This window comes from Symphodus melops (assembly GCF_947650265.1).
Source record: "Symphodus melops genome assembly, chromosome: 2".
NCBI classification, from domain to species: Eukaryota; Metazoa; Chordata; class Actinopteri; order Labriformes; family Labridae; genus Symphodus; species Symphodus melops.
In genome coordinates, this window is record NC_136692.1 from 18,981,364 (window position 1) to 19,001,248 (window position 19,885).

General features: G+C 42.3%; 1 protein-coding gene across 3 annotated transcripts; it reads left to right on the plus strand.

Moving 5' to 3' along the window:
- The first annotated feature begins 291 nt into the window (after nucleotides 1-291).
- On the plus strand, nucleotides 292-19,567 carry pcdh10a (protocadherin 10a). Of its 3 annotated transcripts, none has more exons than XM_079337047.1 (5): nucleotides 292-3,655; nucleotides 4,741-4,799; nucleotides 5,353-5,459; nucleotides 15,468-15,851; nucleotides 17,854-19,567. In XM_079337047.1, exons 1-5 carry the CDS (start codon nucleotides 1,109-1,111, stop codon nucleotides 17,871-17,873), a joined length of 3,117 nt encoding a protein of 1,038 aa, XP_079193173.1. In that variant the 5' UTR covers nucleotides 292-1,108; the 3' UTR covers nucleotides 17,874-19,567. The 3 variants fall into 3 exon arrangements, with proteins under 3 accessions (XP_079193173.1, XP_079193172.1, XP_079193174.1); XM_079337048.1 differs by having other exon boundaries at nucleotides 293-3,655; nucleotides 15,468-15,628; XM_079337046.1 differs by lacking the exon at nucleotides 17,854-19,567 and having other exon boundaries at nucleotides 15,468-17,845.
- Nucleotides 19,568-19,885: the final 318 nt, after the last annotated feature.

Genomic DNA, 19,885 nt, shown 5'->3' on the forward strand with positions numbered 1-19,885 from the left:
CTAGCTGTCTTTACTTGCGCAGGCTCTTTACATGGTGGTCTTTGGCTGTGAGCATCCTTTGCACTCTGACTCATACATTGGTTTCAGAGCAGAGCTTTAAACTTTTGAAGTTATTGCGTCTGGAGGAAACTGAAGCTGGATATATGACTCTCTTAATCAAGCAAATTGTGAGCCTTTTGTCACACTGATATTTAAAATATTTTTTAAAAGGAAAATAATAATATCATTTTTCCAATGAACTATTAAAGAAACAGCAGCATTGCAATAGCTGCAATAGCCTACTAACCACAAACTGCCCCACCGATGCGAGCTGTCACCCACCATTATTGGACTTTCTTAATTCACTGGATTTGTAAAACATTTAATTTCCCTGTTATAACTGAGGCTGGCGAGGAGAGGAGAGAAGGAGAGGATAGGAGCGCAACAGCACTTAACTGGTTTTGTTATGAGGGTCCGATGTGTGCTCTGGCTGGCGTTGCAGAGCCCCAATCAGGTGCCATCACACCCGGTGTTTGAGAACACCATTGGCTGGTGGGGAATGGAGCTGTGCGCAAAACCAACCCCGCTGCTCCCACTCTCCTTGCAGAAGCCGAGCTGAGAACATCATCCGCTTTGAGCGCTTACGCGCAGTGATTACATCCTCACAGAGTGAGATATAGAGAAAGTCCCGTTATTCGCCAGCTTTTAATCAGGAGTTAAATTTGTTAAGGTTTCGGTGGCGCGCAAAGAGGAGTTTTTGCCTTTTTTCACTGCTCGTTTGGAATATGTTGTTGTGAGACTTAAAAGTGAAGAGAAACAGAAAGAAGTGGCTATGTGTTCTGGCTCCAACCTGCAATGTTTGCGCTGACGCCAAAACCCACAGACCGGTGCAGAATTGATTAAAACAGAGAAGCTCGGATCAAATGGCTGTGCTTCTCACAGCTGAAACGACACAATGTTCCACTGACCCGAGGCAAAGGAAAGGAGTTTCACCATCGGACAGCCCTGTTGCTGTTTATTTCACTGCCTTTTTGCGGACAGGGCAAATGGGAAATGCTCATTGCTTGTAAACAAGGAATAACACTTTTTTTGTTTCGTCTCAAAGTGCACTTTGCGAAAGGGTGAGGAGATGATTTGGTTTATATTTCTTCTCTCCATCCTGGATGGAGCTGTCTCTCAGCTACACTACTCCGTGCCAGAGGAACAGGAGCCTGGCTCTGTGGTTGGAAATATTGCAGAGGATTTGGGGTTGGACATTACCAAACTTTCCGCTCGCCGCTTTCAGACGGTGCCTAGTTCAAGAACACCTTATCTCGAGGTTAACTTAGAAAACGGTGCGCTTGTCGTGAAGGAGAAAATAGACAGGGAAGAAATCTGTAAACAGATTATCCCGTGCCTATTGCACCTGGAGGTGTTTTTGGAGAACCCACTGGAGCTCTTTCGTGTAGAAATTGAAGTGATGGATATCAACGACAATCCGCCCAGCTTTCCCGAGACAGACATTTCAGTGGAAATATCGGAGAGCGCAATTCCCGGGACCCGTTTCCCGGTCGAAAATGCCTTCGACCCCGACGTGGGCACGAACGCTCTAAGCACATATGCCATAACGAATAATAACTATTTTTACCTGGACGTTCAGACACAGAGCGACGGGAACAAGTTCGCAGAACTGGTGCTGGAAAAGTCACTGGACAGAGAGCAGCAGGCGGTACATCGCTACGTGCTGACGGCTGTGGACGGGGGCATCCCGCAGCGAACCGGGACGGCTCTCCTGGTCGTTAAAGTTCTTGACTCTAATGATAACGCGCCCACCTTTGACCAGACTGTTTACTCTGTCAATCTGCGGGAAAACTCCCCTGTTGGCACTTTGGTCATTCAGCTCAATGCCACTGATGTTGACGAGGGACAAAACGGGGAAATTGTTTATTCTTTCAGCAATCATAACACCCCGCGGATAAAGGACTTATTCAATATTGATGCAAGAACAGGCAGGATAGAGGTCGCGGGTGAGGTGGACTATGAAGAGAGCAGCACGCACCAGATTTATGTCCAGGCTAAAGATCTCGGGGCCAACGCGGTCCCCGCTCACTGCAAAGTGCTGGTCAAACTCGTGGACGTTAACGACAACACACCAGAGATTGGTTTTAGCACGGTGACCGAATCCGTGAGCGAGCAGGACGCCCCGGGCACCGTTATCGCACTTTTTAGTGTCTCAGACCGGGACTCTGGTGAGAATGGACATATGAGCTGTGAGATATTAGGAGATGTCCCTTTTAAGCTGAAATCGTCTTTTAAAAATTATTACACCATCGTGACAGATGGACCACTGGACAGAGAGAACACGGATTCTTACACCATAACTGTGGTGGCCAAAGACAAGGGGCAGCCCTCACTCGCCACCAGCAAGTCCATAAAAGTGCACGTCTCAGATGAGAACGACAATGCGCCCCGTTTTACGCAGGCAGTTTATGATGTGTATGTGACTGAGAATAATGTGCCTGGTGCTTTCATTCACGCTGTGAGTGCTTTAGACCCTGATATAGGACAGAACGCTCTTATTACTTACTCCATATTGGAGTGTGACATACAGGGTATGTCTGTGGACACTTATGTGTCCATAAACCAGGACACCGGCTACCTTTACGCGCTGCGCTCTTTTGATTACGAGCTGCTGAAAGAGTTCAGTTTCATGGTCCAAGCTAAAGACTCCGGTGCGGCTGAGCTCTCCTCTAATGCCACAGTAAATGTGATCATCGTTGACCAAAATGACAATGCTCCTACTGTTATAGCACCAATCGGTAAAAACGGCACAGCCAAAGAACACCTGCCGCGCTCGGCGGAGCCGGGCTACCTGGTCACGCGCATTGTGGCCATGGATTCGGATGATGGCGAGAACGCACGGCTGTCATACAGCATCCTGCGGGGCAATGAAATGGGGATGTTTCGAATGGACTGGAGGACAGGCGAGTTAAGGACAGCCCGCAGGATATCTCCAAAGCGCGACCCGCAGGGCTACTACGACCTGCTGATCGAAGTGAGGGACCACGGGCAGCCCCCACTTTCATCCTCGGCCAGTGTGAGTGTAATTTTAGTGGACAGTGTGGTCGAAGGCCGCAGCGGGGATCGCGGCTCAGCCTCCAGGGCAAAAGAGACCTCCCTTGACCTCACTCTCATTCTCATCATCGCCTTGGGTTCCGTGTCCTTCATCTTCCTCCTAGCTATGATCGTGCTGGCCGTACGCTGCCAAAAGGACAAGAAGCTCAACCTGTATACGTGCCTGCTGGCCGGTGAATGCTGCCTGTGCTGCAGCTCCTGCTGTAGCAGAGGGGCTCGTGGCCGGAAACAGAAGAAGCTGAGTAAATCAGACATCATGTTAGTTCAGAGCACCAACGTGACGTCAGGGGTTGGCCCCGTGGGGCAGGTGCCCGTGGAGGAGTCTGGAGTGGGCGGTGTGGGAGGTGGCTTCGGGTCCCACCACCATCAGAACCAGAACTCCTACTGCTACCAGGTGTGTTTGACACCTGAATCTGCAAAAACCGATCTCATGTTCCTCAAACCATGTAGCCCCTCCCGCAGCACTGACACGGATCACACCAACCCCTGCGGTGCCATAGTCACGGGTTACAGTGACCAACAACCGGACATTATATCCAATGGCAGTATTCTCTCTAATGAGGTAAGAGAAATCTGAATCAGGCTTAGTCTCCAAGGGCTAAACTTAACTCGCTTAAAATGTATTAAAAATGCACCAAACCAGAATTGAAAGGGTTAACCCAATTTTGAAGATCCATCAGAAATAAACAGCTGTGTCTGCTTCATGTCATAGTATGTTAATCAAAAGTGCAGAGCAAAGTCTCCGGAAGGGTAAAGTGGTATCTAGTGGTTGTGCTACACAGTGGCCTTTAATCCTGGTCGTGCGTAAAGGCTGAGCTATTCAACTGTTAAATCCAATGTGGCCTTTTAGTTTTACGCAATTGACTACTGGCAGATCAAACCTTTATATGGTGCGCAAAAAACGAGCGAGCCGGAATTTGGGCATCGCATGCCTTTTTTTTTTTTTCCCCAGAAAGGTCTGTCTTGTGCATATCTTCTATTTTGGTCACCCGCAAGGAAAGGAGTATCCTTTTAATCTCCGGCTGGGAGAAAATACTTCAAACACATGCATTATTTTTTTTTCTGTAAACCTGAGGAGAACATATTTGTGCACGCAAAATAGTTGGTTTACACCAGCCTGTGTGATTAACTTGCCCTCCTTAAGCCCTTGTTGCTTGATGTAACCGTATTATGTTATAAAAGACGGGAGTGACTTGACGGCCCCTCTACACAGCTTGTGTGCTCTGCTCGGGGAGCTGTGGAGTAGGGGCTTTTTGTTGATTACGGTGTGGCTGGAGTTGAGCCAGACAGCCAGTCACAGCCTTGCCTTTCCTGTGCGTTAAATATTCTGTGCACGCCACAGCAAGGCAGCACCATGAACAAAGGTTGTTCAGTTTCAGCAACGGGCGGCTCAATCATTTACGCATTCAATTGCCGCCCTAACCCACTCTCCCCAGCTCTCGTCTCCTCTCGCCCACTCACTCAGCAAGTGGATGCGCGCATCGTCGGCAAAACGCCTCTCGATGCCACAGTTTAATCTAAGTAACCACTGTATGCATGTTTGTGGTCAGTTTAGTGCGTGTTATCTATTGACCCTAAAGCAACGTATGTGTCAGTATAGATATTTGAAATGAAAAAGTAATACATGTGTGTAAATGTGTCTTTCAGACAAAACACCAACGAGCAGAACTCAGCTATCTGGTGGACAGACCCAGACGTGTCAACAGGTAGGGAAAAGCCCATTCACATCCACATAAACACACACCTCTTTATTAATAATGTGCAAAACCTAGTGAGCCACATATCATTCACTCTCAGAAGACCTGTAACATTCAAGAGGCACCATGGAACCACAGCCTATTCACATATCAATAAAATGGAATATTACACCCATCAGGGCGAATCCTGTATATTCTGCATCGTTAATTGTGGCTTCGAGAAGCAACATGGCTCCCAATGTATCCATAATGTTCATCTTCAATTTGGCCTCAGTCCCATAACTGACAGAGCAGTGCCCATTAAAGCTCTAATGCTGGATTTCATTACATGCCATGTGTAACATCCAATTTAGAGTCTTGACGGCCACCGTGACTGTATTAATATGGTGTTGATTTCACTTTTTTCCCCCTCTGCCCCTCATTTAATCCTCTTCCTCTCTTTTCATCCTCCCCCAACCAATATTGCATCCCAACCTTTCTCCCTGCCTTCTTCTCTTAACGCTTTCCTTCTTTTCCTGACATGACTCTCTCCACCCTGACCTCACTTCCCTGCCTTCTCCAGTTCGGCGTTCCAAGAGGCAGATATTGTCAGCTCCAAAGACAGTGGTCATGGCGACAGTGAACAAGGGGATAGTGACCACGATGCCACCAATCGAGGGCATTCAGCTGGTGAGCAACCTCTAAATCATGTTTTCACAGTACGATTCCAGTTCTCAGACAGCCCAACTCCTTCCCCTGTTTCCATAGTGTACGTTTTGCAATTGTGAATGTGAGAATGTTGAACTGTTTGTTGCGGATGGCCGGCTTTTAATATTCTTAATTTGAGAGTGTGTAAGGCCCGGGCTCGGGTGTTGCTGGTTGGCTAGCTGGCACGAAAAGGCCCCACAGGTGTTGATTGTATTTCACACCCCGGTGAAAAGGAGGAACATTTGGGGAAATCTTTCTCTTTCTCTCTCCCTTTTCTACTTTTCCCTTTCTAACTCTCTGCTGTTTGACTGAGTGGTGCTGAAAGGACAGCGACTTGCAGCGTAGCAGTGTGAGCGATATGTTGCCGTCATGACACAAATCAATAGATTCACTCAAGGGGAGGAAAAGGCGCAGAAGCTAAATTGACATCATGAAACGCATTCAATGAGCATTGCAGCGTATGTATGCTAATTTGTTGGTTCCAGAGTCAACTGATCAGGCTTATTAGAAGCCTTTGTACTCTTTGATTGTGTAGGCCAATTCTCTGTTGCTATGCTATAAGTTGAGGTAAGTCGATAATGTAAGAACCATGGAATATCCCCTTTAGCTTAATTGGAGGTTGGTTCATGACGCTCTCTCTCTCTCTTTACTCTTAACTGTGCAATATTTTGTCCATACAATTCTTTAGGTCCTGTCTTAAGCCCTCACCAGCCCCTTGTTTGCTCTAAAATTGTATTAGGTTAGTACCTGTTTATTGATCAAATTGGAGTCAGACAAAAAAAGTAGAGCAATACAAAATCTAATTTCATATTGAATTGCCCTTTTCGTCTGAGGGATTGTTGCACTGGGCTCTTGTAAGAATCTGCTCTAGGCCTGAGCCTGCCAAATATCATATCAGTGCTGCGAATACAAATAGAGCAGATTCGATAGGTGTTGTAGGATAGTGAATGAACCTCATCAGGCTGCACAGTGTTCGACATTATTAATGAACAAAGCCCAAATTGAGAGCCAATAAGCAGCAGCGGTAATGTCACTTCCTGCCCTCGCTGATGAAACTGGCTGCGAGACCCAAATGCAGAATTGAAGAGATCAGACATGCGTGTTCCTCTTTTCCTCATCGATACGACTTTTTGTAAAAATGAATAATAGCATGGATGTTGACACATACATTTGGAGTTGCATATCAGATGATAATGCAGAGTCGGACGGATTTTCAGAACAGTTTTTGCAGTGGCACTCAAAAAGGTTTATGGATGTGTAATTGATGTGATGTGCATCCTAACTACACGTCCAGCAGGAAACCCAAGACAAAGGACGTGATCATCATTATTTTATCAACTGTGCTTTGTATTTCTTTTACTTATTTTGGTATTTTTGTGGAGTACTAGATCACATATCTTCATACTGGTAACACGACCACATTTATGGACCAATTAGATTCGCAGCTTCATTTGGCTCTTGCCTGCTCATTTGGCATTGGCCTGGGAGTGTACCCCGTTGGTACTGTACTGGGAAACCAACATTTATCTCTCATGTTGGATTTATAAAGGAACAGCTTTACCACTCCACAGGAGGTAATATCACACGACTGGTTCTTTGGAAAGAGGGAACTTGAGTTTGAAAGACTTCTGTAAACAACAAAACCAGACAGAATGTGTACGTGTGTGTGTGTGTGTGTACAAGTAGACTGTTGTCTGATTCAATATGTAGGGGTTTGTACCTGTATGTAATCTACTTCTGTGTGTGTGTTTTGTGTAGGAGAAAACAAGGCGAGGTGATGATGTCTGTATTGAAAAGGAGTTTTCCTCTGAGACGTTGCTCTGGGAAGCTTAAATGAGATTCTGTTTGAGAAGAGAGAGTGGTAGCAAGTTCTTGGCCCTCTGCCAGGTATATCGCCTATAGAGGCTTATGCAGGGCTCATTTGTCTCTTGTGATATGTGAGACTTTTTTTTACTGAGTAAAAATGTAGGGACGCGAAGGCTGTTGGTCACTCATGTGGGTTGTACGCTGTGTTTGTCGAGGTGTTTTTGTGAACCCAACTTTAAGAGAACATTATAGGCAGCCAAACTGAACAAGCAAGAGCCAAGGCTATGTATGGACCACATGTATTTTCTATGATGTATTATGTATACAGTGTTTGTATACATAAGCAACTTATGTGTGCACATGCATCCACACAGGTCCAGCACAAGTATTTGCATTTTGTATGTGCATGTTTTTTCTTACACATGTATTATCTTTCTTGGGTACGTGGCAGGGTCTCATCCTTCATTCTGTCTCCCTCACACGCTGCCTCTCTGCAACACTCGGCTGATCAGTAATTCATTTCTAGAACCTTTACATAGCAATTATCAAAGGAGGGTTGGAGGCAAGGTTTCCTCATGGGACTGCGCCAGGCACATTCTCCCTTTTGGTGTGCCTCAGAATATTTCAAATCAAGGAAAAACCATTTCCAGTTGGCATATCATCAACTACACCTGCCGTAGCTTCCCGCTCGGCCGCTTGTCTGACACTTTAGAAAATAAGTCTCCTGACTTGGTTTTAAATCAAAGGGACACTGCCTGTGAGGCTTGGATATCAGCGGATACCTTTAAAAAAAAAAACAGGTAACAGGTAAATGGGTTTTCTGAAAGCAGCATGTCTCGAGTTAGGCACTACTGCATCTGAAGCCAAAGCACTATGCATTGACTATCACACCTGTTAGCACCCGTTAATCTTTTTTTTTTTTTTTAACTCATTGGATTTTAATAAGACACTGTTTTCTTAAACATCCCTCCTTACACTTAAATATGCTTGCAGAGAGAGGGAACAAGCAAATCCAAATTATGTTCCTGATAAGAAGGGATTAAATATATATCAGTGAAAAAATGTGCCTTCTCACAAACCTTCGATCAGCTGTGAAAGGCTGCATGACAGGCAGGAGACGGGAAATCATCATTATCACGGCGTTTGTTGTGGTGAGAACAACAGCCGTGACAAATGGGACAATTAAATCACTTTGGCAACGGTGTATTAGATGGCTGATTATGAATTAGTGGCGGGCACCGTGTTGCAGTTTCCCATGTCAGTGAGCTGTCAGAGAAATTTAGCACACAGAGTTTTGAAACGCCCTCCTCTCAGGCCCTAGAAACTGGCGAAACACGGAGCTGTGGTCTCTGACTCTGTGATCCATGAAACTCAGACAAATGTCTGCTTCATTTCAGAAGCTCCCAAAATAAGAAAAACTAAAACAGTAACCTTGCTCAAAGTGAAGAAGGAGAAGTAAAGAAAAGCAGAAAAGAGAAACAAAGCTAATTAAACAAGATGAGTGAAGAAGTGACTTAATGGAAAACCTCAAAGTTAAAAAAAAAAAAAAAAACCTTCACTCTCAGGGTGCAACTTATTATCATTACTTGTTCCTTTTTAACATTTATTTTTCTGCCGATCAATTTCTTGCGTCTGTAAAGAAATTGCGTTTGAGATTAAGTCTTAAGTGTCATCTCAAACTTGCTCGCCAAGACTTAAGATATTCAGAGCTTCAAAACAAAAAAAGATCTGAAAGCACTTGCAACTCTAAAACTTTAGTCATTTACCTTCACTTAAACACTCAAGTTATATAACGATACAACACCCGAGAAAGACACGAGGAGATGCCTTAACATGTAGAGCCTCTGAACAGGATGGAATGGTCAAGATGTACAAAGAGTAATGGTTCACACTCTGGCTGAGCTGACGGCCTTATTGAATGTCAATGAAAGTCAATAAAGGCGGTGAAAGGGAAAGAGCAGTCAATTCGATTAACTCATTAAATGGACGACTTCCGTCCCTGCAAAGTGTCTTTCTTATCTCCAACTCGGAGTGTAAAATAGCATCGCAATTTCACACTACCAGTTATAAACAGTGTTAATAAACAAGATGGAGGGGCATATTTTGTTGAAAGAACTTCTGCAGTGAATGAATCAAAACACAACAGGAAGATATAATGTAGTTACTATTAATACAAAGAAACATTCTGTGGAGTGCCTTCATGGATATGTTCGTGGTGTGAACAGGCTGTTCTCTTTGAATGAACTGAATTGCACATGAAGTATTCCTAACCATGAAAGTACCAGTATGCATAACTACGCCTCGAATCTGCTGAAACACGAGAAGAAAGGCCTCACTGAGGCCTTGAACATTTCAAACTGAGGTCAAACATACTGTAAAGCAGTAAGACTAATGGAATTCCCAGCAAAATCCTGAGAGGCATAAACATGCTTTGACCACGAGCGACACAAATATAGAGATTTAAATCAGTGGACATCTGCTCTCGTCTGGCTGCAACGCTAAATTCCTTTAAAAAGACCCAAATGCAAAGCCAAGATATAGGTTCATAAAGCCGCATAATCTGAAATCTGATCTGTGACTTCATTTTACAGTCTTTGCTTTTCAGGATGCAAAACATAGACTGGGCTCTGTGTGCACATTTGCACAACATCGATACATGTGTTGGCATTCTTGCAATAGGTTAAAAGAAGAATTTACGTTTGTCACAAGTCACTTAAAAGAAATAGCCCAATATATGACAAACAGAACCTTGATAATAGGATGAATAGACTAACAAACCTTTCTTTCTGTGAGTTTTTTGCCTTGGTAGACTTTGTTAACAATGTTATTGCTAGTCGTGAGTTGAGTGTTGGCAGAAATGATGGACCAAACTGATAAAATCATCTGAATAAGTGAGTTACAAAAAAAGAAGAAAAGAATGGAGGTCCCAGTCTACACATGCTTGTGTCTGAGACTTACAGGAGCTTGGTGAAGGCTGAAGATAATTGATACGATCAGTAGGAGTAGTCATCCAGAAGCTTTGGTCTTACATTTTGAAGAGGTTTTTTTTATTTTTTTTATCAATCAACCCTACTATAAAGGGCAAGAGTCCATCCTGGCTCCTCTTCCCAGTTCAGTTGCAATACAACAAACATGAAAAAAAGGCTCCCTCTCAGAGACACAGAACAATTTCTCAGTGTGGAACTACTCAATATGGCAGGTACTGTCCTGTTCTTTTTTGGTCCTGGGAGGTCTATGGTTTACTCATCTCAGCTTCACTGGCCAACTCTTGCAAGGAATCTATGTTACTCCCCTGCTGTCCTAGCTGCTGTCCAAATATTGACATTTGTGTCCGCGTTCTCTGCAGAGCACTGGAGGACGAGATGAAAAACAGAGGTATGGAGAGAAGAGACACTCTACCTGGGGGACAAGAAGGTTATTTTTTGTTTGTTTGAAAAAGAGAAAAGGGGATTAAGAGACAGGGAGAAATAGGCGCAAAGGATTAAATGTTGGGGAAAATAACAAGCGGCTGGGACAAAAACGGCGTGAAAGACGCACAGAGGGACTAATAGACAGAGAAAGGTTGACAGACGGATGAATGAGTATGGAGGGAATTACTGCAAACCTGAAGGCAGCTGATATATGCCCTCAAAGTGAATTCAAACATGGAGCACATGCTTTTGGTGGATTTGTTTTCCTTCATTTCTGCTCCCTTGCTGGATGTATGTCAGGCAGCATAATTAGTCAAATCATAAGGATTTAGGATCTTGAAACACTCAAGGGTGTAAAAAAAACAAAAAACAGTGAAACGTAATCCAGAAGAGCTGATTGCTTATTAGTAAGTTGATTGGGTTTGCATCGTGTGGCGTTGTTACACAAGTGTGTGTGCGTGTAGGTGTGTGAGCGTGCATGTGTTCTTCCGTCTGATGAGGTCACAATGAGAGAGAGAGGACTGCTGGCAGGGCCTGTCATTGCCAGTCACTGTTTTGGTTGTTGTTTTGCTTCCTGCCGGAGGAGGAAAAGGTGCTTCACGGGAATCAACAGCCACTGGGTGTCATGTGGTGTCATGGCCTGTCTGCCGGTTGTCATGCGTACATTTACATATATCAGTGCTAAGAGAGTATTTTAAGCACCTGTGTGTTTGCAAACACATGTGTTGAGGTTTTTTTTTTTTTTTTTAAGTGAGCTGCCAGGCAAAAAAAAAAAAATCAATGCGTAGTTTGAAAATAAGTGAAAAGTGAGTGGTGCAGACTATTATACCCAGAGTACAATGTGCTCTTGTGCTTACTGAGTAATATTCTGAGAGATGAAGAATGGAGAACAAACGGAGCCTTTCTCATAATCCCATGATAATAACTCTGCATCTTGATCAGTATGCATAGTAGCACATTAGCTTTTGCACCTGTGCTTCAGCATTTCTGCTGATTTGTTTGCTATATTTAGAAGTGAATGCCTTGTAGCAAACCCACACTTTGTCCATTAAAAAAAACAGACATTAAGGCATTAAGTTAACACCTTTATGTTTCAGATGTGCACACATATTTGCAGAAGATCCAATTAAAAAAAAATACAATGATGATTTTCTCACAGAAGCATCCCATCATGGCATTTTCAGATTGCTGGTTTTGTTCTCCACCAGATCATAGTGTGTTCCCTTCAGTACAGAGCTCCCATAGAAGCACAACCCACATGTGCTAGGTGGTGATAAAACAACGAACAAACCCTTTGGCAGCAAAAGCACTGCTGGTGCTATGTCGTTGGACCAGGCAGATGAAACGGAGTAAAACAGTCTCTTTCAAAAGAAAAGGTACTAAATCAATTTGTAAAATAAAATACATGCAATTTTAAAGACACTCAACAATTCTGCCTTCAAGGGCCTTCAAGCCCTGTGTTTCTGCAGTTGTACTCGGAAGAGTTTAAAAGCAGGTTGTGGGCTCATTATAACCCAAAGGAAAACATGACTGCACTCTTAATCCTCTTTTTGTTCAAATCAAAGTTGAAGCATAATTGCTCATTAAGATTTTTCTTTTCAACACATATTTTCTTTCATTCCTAAACTGGGATAAGCTTCAGCCCCACATAACTGCAGTAAGATAATAATATAGGAAATGGCTTTCATAGGGTTACAGTATTAAAAGGCAAATGTTTCAGTTGAAATGTTTAATCTTGCCTACTATGATCAAATGTGTCTCCCTCTCAGCCTACCTCTGTGTCACCCCTCTCCCGTCTCCATCTGCGAGGGACTGGGTCTCCCACTGTCTCTTCTGGCCATTTTTTATTTCCATCTGTGATTTGCCCAGGTCTCGTCTCTCCCTCCGTATGGTTCCTGCAGCCTTGCTGCTGTTCCTGCCTGCTGTCTCCGTCTGTGAAATGTATGACTTCCCCCCCCACGTCTGTTTGGCCCTTGCTGTCCCTTGTCTGTAAGCCCTGTGTCTCCTCTGGCTCTCTGGGCACTGCACAGTCTTTGTTGCCTGTCTCGCTCCCTGTGAGACCTGAATTAGAAACATGATTAGATCCAGACAGTGCACACAGGCACACTAATATGGAGCCAGTGGTCATTCTTGTGCATGGCATTTACATGTCCATTGGATGACACTCATATTTTACTAAATTAAAACTTTACAAGTATTTGTATGCAGAATTATATTATGAACACACACACGCATGCACGCATGCACGCATGCACGCACACCCACACACACACATTCACATGACTTCTCTTTTAATTCAGTTTTGGCTGCCTTGTAAGGGGTGCTATTTGGTTTTCGCAACTAATCGGCCATAATTAAGAAAACATACGCTAACAACCTGTACCAAACCTTATAATTTATTATAATTGCAACAAAACAAACTAAAAGATGGAGAAGCAGTTTATTTTTTTCCGCTCCAGTATTGATCCACTTACCCTTTTTTAAATAAACATTTGTTACGTTGAGAGCGAGGACAGAACAGGCTGTATTTGCTTCTTCACTACCAGCAGCAGTTTACTGGACTGTTTTGACATATATTTCTCTATTCAGTGCTTCTTCCGGATCATTTTCATTTTAACAGAATCTGATCTGGGTTGAAACATTTTTTTTTTTCTTCTTTAAAATAACGTGCCAGTTAAACTTACACAATGAATCGATTTGATTGTCTGTTCTGATACATCTGCAGGTTGAATGGCGTATAGGAGGCAAATCCCAGCAGGGATTACAAAAACAAAACAGTCACAGCAGTAACAACTGAGGGCAGCTCAACTTGCAACATCACACAGTTTGAAGAGGGTTTTGTGAATCACCCTAAAGCAATTTAGGGGCAGGGATTTTTCCCTTCCATCTTGAATGTCAATTAAACTCGTTGTCATGGTGACGTTTGATATGCTCTTGTGAAAATAATGCATTTCAGTTGAATAGTGTTTTTAAATATTTGTCCCCCCCCCCAAAAAAAGATGACATTTTCAGTTTTAGGCGAGTATTTTCACGTCATAATTTCATCTGAAATGAACAGAAGTGTTAAGCAGCAGCACTGTGTCTGAGGGGGAAAAAGGAAGCTGAAGTCAAATATTTGAGTGCCTGCTCCTTCGTCTTTTTTTTGACACTTTCTGGGTACTTGCCTCTTTCACTTACGGAAAAGATAATCCATAATCTGTGAAAGGCTGATATTTGGAGATTTAGTCTGAATGTGTTGAGGGTGGACCTATAATAGTATTTTATTTCCCTTTAAAGCTGCTGCAGGTAAAGACCAGGCTAAAACACATGCAGGTCTTTTCTTTCTTACATTTTGCCTGGAAATATTAAGTTATCTTTATACTTGTTTTTTTTTTTTGTTGGAAGATCAGTCTTAATTATCAGAAGGAATATTCTCGCTTCCCCTTGAGGATTAATCCTTTGTTCCTTTACACTCTGCGTCCACGTCTTTGTCACTTACACAGCCTGATATCTTTTGATATGTTAAGATGTATACCACATGGTTTGTTTGTGTGTTGGCCTGTTTTTCTTATAGATGAATGATGTCGTTATCAGTGGGATGGATCGGATGAAGAGACTTGTTTAAATGGACCCTTTGATCTGGAGCCGTCTCAGTTTATGGGCATAACAGATTTTACTTTTCTTTTTGTCTCTCTTTCTTGGTGCATCCCTTTTTTCTCCTCTCGCCTTACACTGCTCGGCTTTTGCTTTGATGCTGCCATCCTCAGCGCTTCCCCACATTGCCCAAGCTTCATCTGAAAGCTGCAGGAGAACTAAGACTCCAGCACACAAATAGAGAATGGATGCAGAGTCTCATTATTATGTGGACTTTGTTCAAGTCTCATGTTCTTTTCTCTTCTCTTTTATAATCTCTCTGCCACCCCCTACTCTTCCCTTTCTTCTCTCTAAGAGAGAGAAATGAACATAACTGGTAGCTACTTCCTGCTGGTTTTGTGTGTGTGTGTGCGAGAGAGAGAGAGAGAGAGAGAGAGAGAGAGAGAGAGAGAGAGAGAGAGAGAGAGAGAGAGAGAGAGAGAGAGAGAGAGAGAGAGAGAGAGAGAGAGAGAGAGAGAGCGAGAGAGAGAATATTTTATTCTATTATATAATTTCAAATGTTAATTTAATCTGTTTATGTTGATATTTTGTTTTTGGCGTAGCTCTGTGCCAATCTGTGCAAAGTCTTTTTCGTGTTGCGTAGGGATGATTGACGTTGTAGTATGATTACAGCGCCAGTGAATATTGTGTTGGTATTTGTGAGGCAATTCTTAAGATAATTGTGGGGGGTTTTTTGTGTAGCGATGATGGAATATAGATCCACAGTTTGTCTCTTGGTGTTGGGGAAATCAATTGTGAGTCTGAGGATGTTGGTGTGTGTGGAGGGGTTGAAATGTTTTCACAACACCACATCACTTTGATTGCACATTTCATTTGGAATGAATGAGGTGAGGATGAAAACCAAACAATTCGCTTCATCAATGTTGGTCTTGTCTATTTGATGAATAGCTTTCGCTGCACTTTTTCTGCTTGCGAGAACGGCAAATGATTGCTAACTTATGTTCTCTCTTCGGCTCCTTTTCCCCCCCATCTTCTCCTTTCCACTCCTTATATCTGTACTACATTTCCTTCCATGCTCCCTCTTCCTGTGTTTTTACTTTCCCTTTTATATATATATAAATGTAATGCTTCATCCACATTTTCATCTTTCCATTTCACTCTTTCCTATCCTCCACTTTCCACACTTGCCTCTTCTCTGTAGGTGCTGACCTTTTCTCAAACTGCACGGAGGAGTGCAAGGCCCTGGGCCACTCCGACCGCTGCTGGATGCCATCCTTTGTGCCATCTGACGGGCGACAGGGGCCAGACTACCGCAGCAATCTCCACGTTCCCGGCATGGACGCGACGCTGCCCGACACTGAGGTACCCTCCTCTGTCAACCTCTCCGATCAACTCACCATGACCTCGTCCACCGTCTCGACCACCGATAGGTCATTCTCCACCTTTGGCAAGGACGGTCAAAGGTCACAGTCACACCACAGTCTTCACCATCACCTTCATCAGCAACAGCAGCAGTACAGCTCCAGCACGCTAGAGAGGAAAGAGTATGATAGGGGGACTCTACCGTACAAACCCACCTTTCTCTGTGAGTATCAGTATGAAAGTTCCCTGGGACCCTACGACTTTGGTCTGGTCCAGTACAGATACTAAAGGAGGGGACATGAATCTGCCTCTTGATTCTGATCTGGACTTTTGATGTTGTTCATCAACATTTTTTTTTTTAAAGGAGCTCAAAAGATGAAGCTTTATGTTTTGTTGATCCGATTTTCTTTCTGTTATTTTACTTTTTTTTTCTTTTTTTACTAATGTAAAATGCAATCTATCATTGCTAACTCCTTCTCCAAAACCCCCTTTGAAATTTTTAATCTAACCCCATCCCAACCCTTCAAATGTTTGTAACCATGCAATTTTAATAAACAGAGTTTGAATTGGACTCATTTTAAGCTGCTGTGGCCCCTTTTTCTTTTTTTTCCTTTTCTCGAAATTTGCCCTCCAAAACTCCTCCCCAATCAGCCTTTTTAACCTGATGCTCATATAAGTAAAGGTCATCAACATAACATGTCACAATCTTTTCTTACCATATTCATAAACCTACCAATACATGCTTATTTTAGGTTAGAATACATTCTGAGTGCACAGAGAGGAAATATAAGAGAGAGCTATTCATGTTGTAAAGGCCATCTTTTTTTTCCTTTTCCATTTGCTCAATTACCAGAGTTTTGATTGAGCAAAATGACTTCTCTACTTAAACAGTCTAAAAGAAAAAATCAATGCTGTATTTATTACAAAAGGATTTCAGTCAATTTCACTCCGAAAAGGAAGTCTAAAGAATCTGTCTGCTTGTTTGTGGATCAATACCTGATATTACATAAATTGGGCCAGATAAGCTGTCAACCCTAAGGTCAGGAGTCTTAATGTGCAAAGTATCACACACTAGTTTTTGTTTTTGAAATGGAACAAAATGACAAGGAAGGGTTTATTTGACAAATGAAAAATATTGATATCTCTTGGCCTAAATTTAAATCCTGCACTTCGCACTCTTGAAGAAGCACAATGGGTTTCTTTAGAAAAGGAGGGCAGGACACGTCTCGCAGCTTTCGATTGCTTTCCAAGCTTCACATTACATGAATATTCTATTAGTTCTAAGAGGAGAGAATTGATTCGATATACACATTCAGTAGGGAAGTCATTTCCAGTCAAGTCACCACCATGTTAACCACCATCCTCCATGATACTGCATGCTGACTGTGAGCCGTCTCTCAGGTAAACGATGAGCACTATAACCTGACTTTTTTTTTCTCCTTGTTTGCGTCTTGGCAAACAGAGCCAAGCAATTTTCTTCTTGCACATCAGGTCTGTGTGAAAAATAATTTGTATTTAGCCTTAAGGTGCGAGAGCCTGCTTTGCTCCAAATATAGCAGCCCGCGCGTCTGCTCATCTTGTCTGCCTCGGAGGGTTAGGATAAATGCACTCCATATTCGCACTTGAAAAAAAAAAAAAAAATAACTTTTTATATTTCATTTTACATTTCTGGTTTGTGATTTCTCGTGCTTTTTTTTCGAGTGTGTTTAAAAAAAAAATAAAAAAATTAACCCCGAGCGTTCATGACAAAGGTGTTGTTCATCAGTCAAAAGTAAAACATTTCTGATAAGAATAGTCCCAGAGGCAGAGGCTCTTTTAACCAACAGGCAACATGTTCTATTTTTAAAATAGTATTGCTACGTCTGGCCACAGCAATGCTCTGATCACCAGGATTGGCTTGATAAAGGGTTTATAAATGTTTAATGGTCCATTTTGGATAATTAATGAAGCAATTAGTGGTCTGTGTATTTTCTTTGCATGCATTATGTAGCCACCATTTTTTTTTAAACATTTATCATCCCTGATGGACATGTTTTTAGCCAATTCCAAATTTAGTTTTGCCATTACACTGCAAAGACCCGCCTTAATGATATATAAATAACTTCAAAGAAAGAGCTTTGTGGCATGTATCTTTCCAGAGATGGTATTTTGAGCCGACTGTTTCATTAAAAGTCTCAAGGGAAAGGGTGCCATTTGTCTTAACAAGTGTGTTCTCTGTTTTTCAGCCCGCAAAAGGATTTGCTAGCTCATTCCACGTGGACCTGTCAGAGACAGCGTGAATTTCTGTGCTAGACGACCAACACTGAAGCTAGTGACAGCGAAATAAAACGAAACAAACAGCAACGTGGACACACCAACCTTGGTTAAGCTTTATTATCTGGGTTGGTGAGCTGTAACAAAGCCTTGGCAGTCGTTGCCGAGGGAGGAGAGAAAAACATAAATACTGAGTAGCTGTAAACCTCTAGATATCCGTGGAGCAATCCAAGGCCTTATTCTTCTCAGCAGGACTGAGATCAGGGCCACTACACATGACGAGGAAATTATAAAGTCATCAGCAGAAGTAAGGAACTGAAGTAGAGGAATACAAAAACAAGAAGACGAGGAATCGATTAACTCAGAGTGGTGTCTTCTCTTGGGGACTTTTGAACATTTTGGAGTTAACCTCCAGAGATCTGTGTGTGCCTGTTTACATGAAGAAAACTAATGTTTCTGTACAAACTTCAACCAATGTTACACAGAACCCTTTAGCTACAGTATTTCTATGGTCACCACTAAGCCAACTGTACAGAGACTCAGGGGTGGGATGGGGGGGGGGACCGCGTGATAAATAGAAAAACAGAGAAACAGCATTGTCCAAGCAGAGAGAGAAACAGAGGAGGGGTTGTACAGGTGTAAAATGACATTCAAAAGAAGTAGAGGGGAACATGCAGAGATGATGTGCAGTACTATAAATTCTGTAACTCAGTTTTTTTGACTTGACTGTCTTTATATAACTTCTCTTTTTTGTTTCAGTTGTTCTTTCTGTGTGGTTAAAGTGTGCAGACTCTTAACATATTACTACTTACTGTTACAGACAGAAACATGCGGTCGTGGAGACGGGTTCAGTCCTCTTTCAAGTTGAGCCACTTCAGGAAGGAGATTTTGACTTATACACTGTGTAGAAAAAGGCGCCTAAGTAATCCTGATGTTCAGTTTACCAATAAAGAATCACAAATGTGAATGTTCTCATTTATAAACTAGTGACTTTACAGTTTCTAAGTTCCTTCCTGAGCTGACTGCAAAGAAGGGGAAATGACCAATTAACAGGATGTGTGCCACTGGCCTATACATAAACAATCAGACACACTCAGTGGTTTTTATCATGTGCAAAAGTGTTTACTGTGCTATTTTAAAAGCGTATAAATGAATATAAATCTATATATAACTATATATATAAATATATATATATACAGTTTCCTTTTTTTTCTGAAAACTGTGTAACCATTGGTTAGTTTCTACACCTCATGTCATTAAATCTAATTATAACAAGTGCTACAAAATCAAGACATTGATTCAAATGAGAAGGAGCTGAGGTTCAGCAGAATAATCACACACCTTCACACCAACCAAGGATTAAGTTGATGTTCTTATTTGTTACTTTTTTCCATTCACAGACGCTAGGCCTTGTTGTGTGTAGCAAAGACACCAGTTGAGTTCTTTTGGCCTGTTGTGTATTTTACAAAGAACGAGTGTGTGTTGATGTACAGAAAGGAGGACTATCACGATTAAGCTAGATATCCAAGGTTTTACAATCATACTAGAGTGGTGTACACGGATAACGATGGACATAATCAGGCAATACCAGGTCAGGTGAAAAGTATTGCATTATGCACACTAACACATGCACACTCTAAAACACAAACACAGGTCAAGTGGTGATAAATAAAATGTGTCATTGAAGTTCTCTAATGTGTGTTTTGTCATGTTCCCGTCATGAACACGATGTCAAGTAACAGAAGAAGAAAAGAATTGTTCAGTTAGCACGTAGTAGTAGTTGATCAGTTGGTCGCCCTGCCTTCAAAACCATTATAATATATTTTGTGGTTGACTTTACTAAAGTCTCCACACACTTGAATGCCACAAAAACATTTTATAAATAGTAAAACATAACAAAAGGACAATATGTCAGTGCTGGATAAAAAGAAGTGTATAATTCACAGCTATCATCTGTAGAACCCTATCAATCATTATAAATGTACTTTACTTTATAATCCTTTA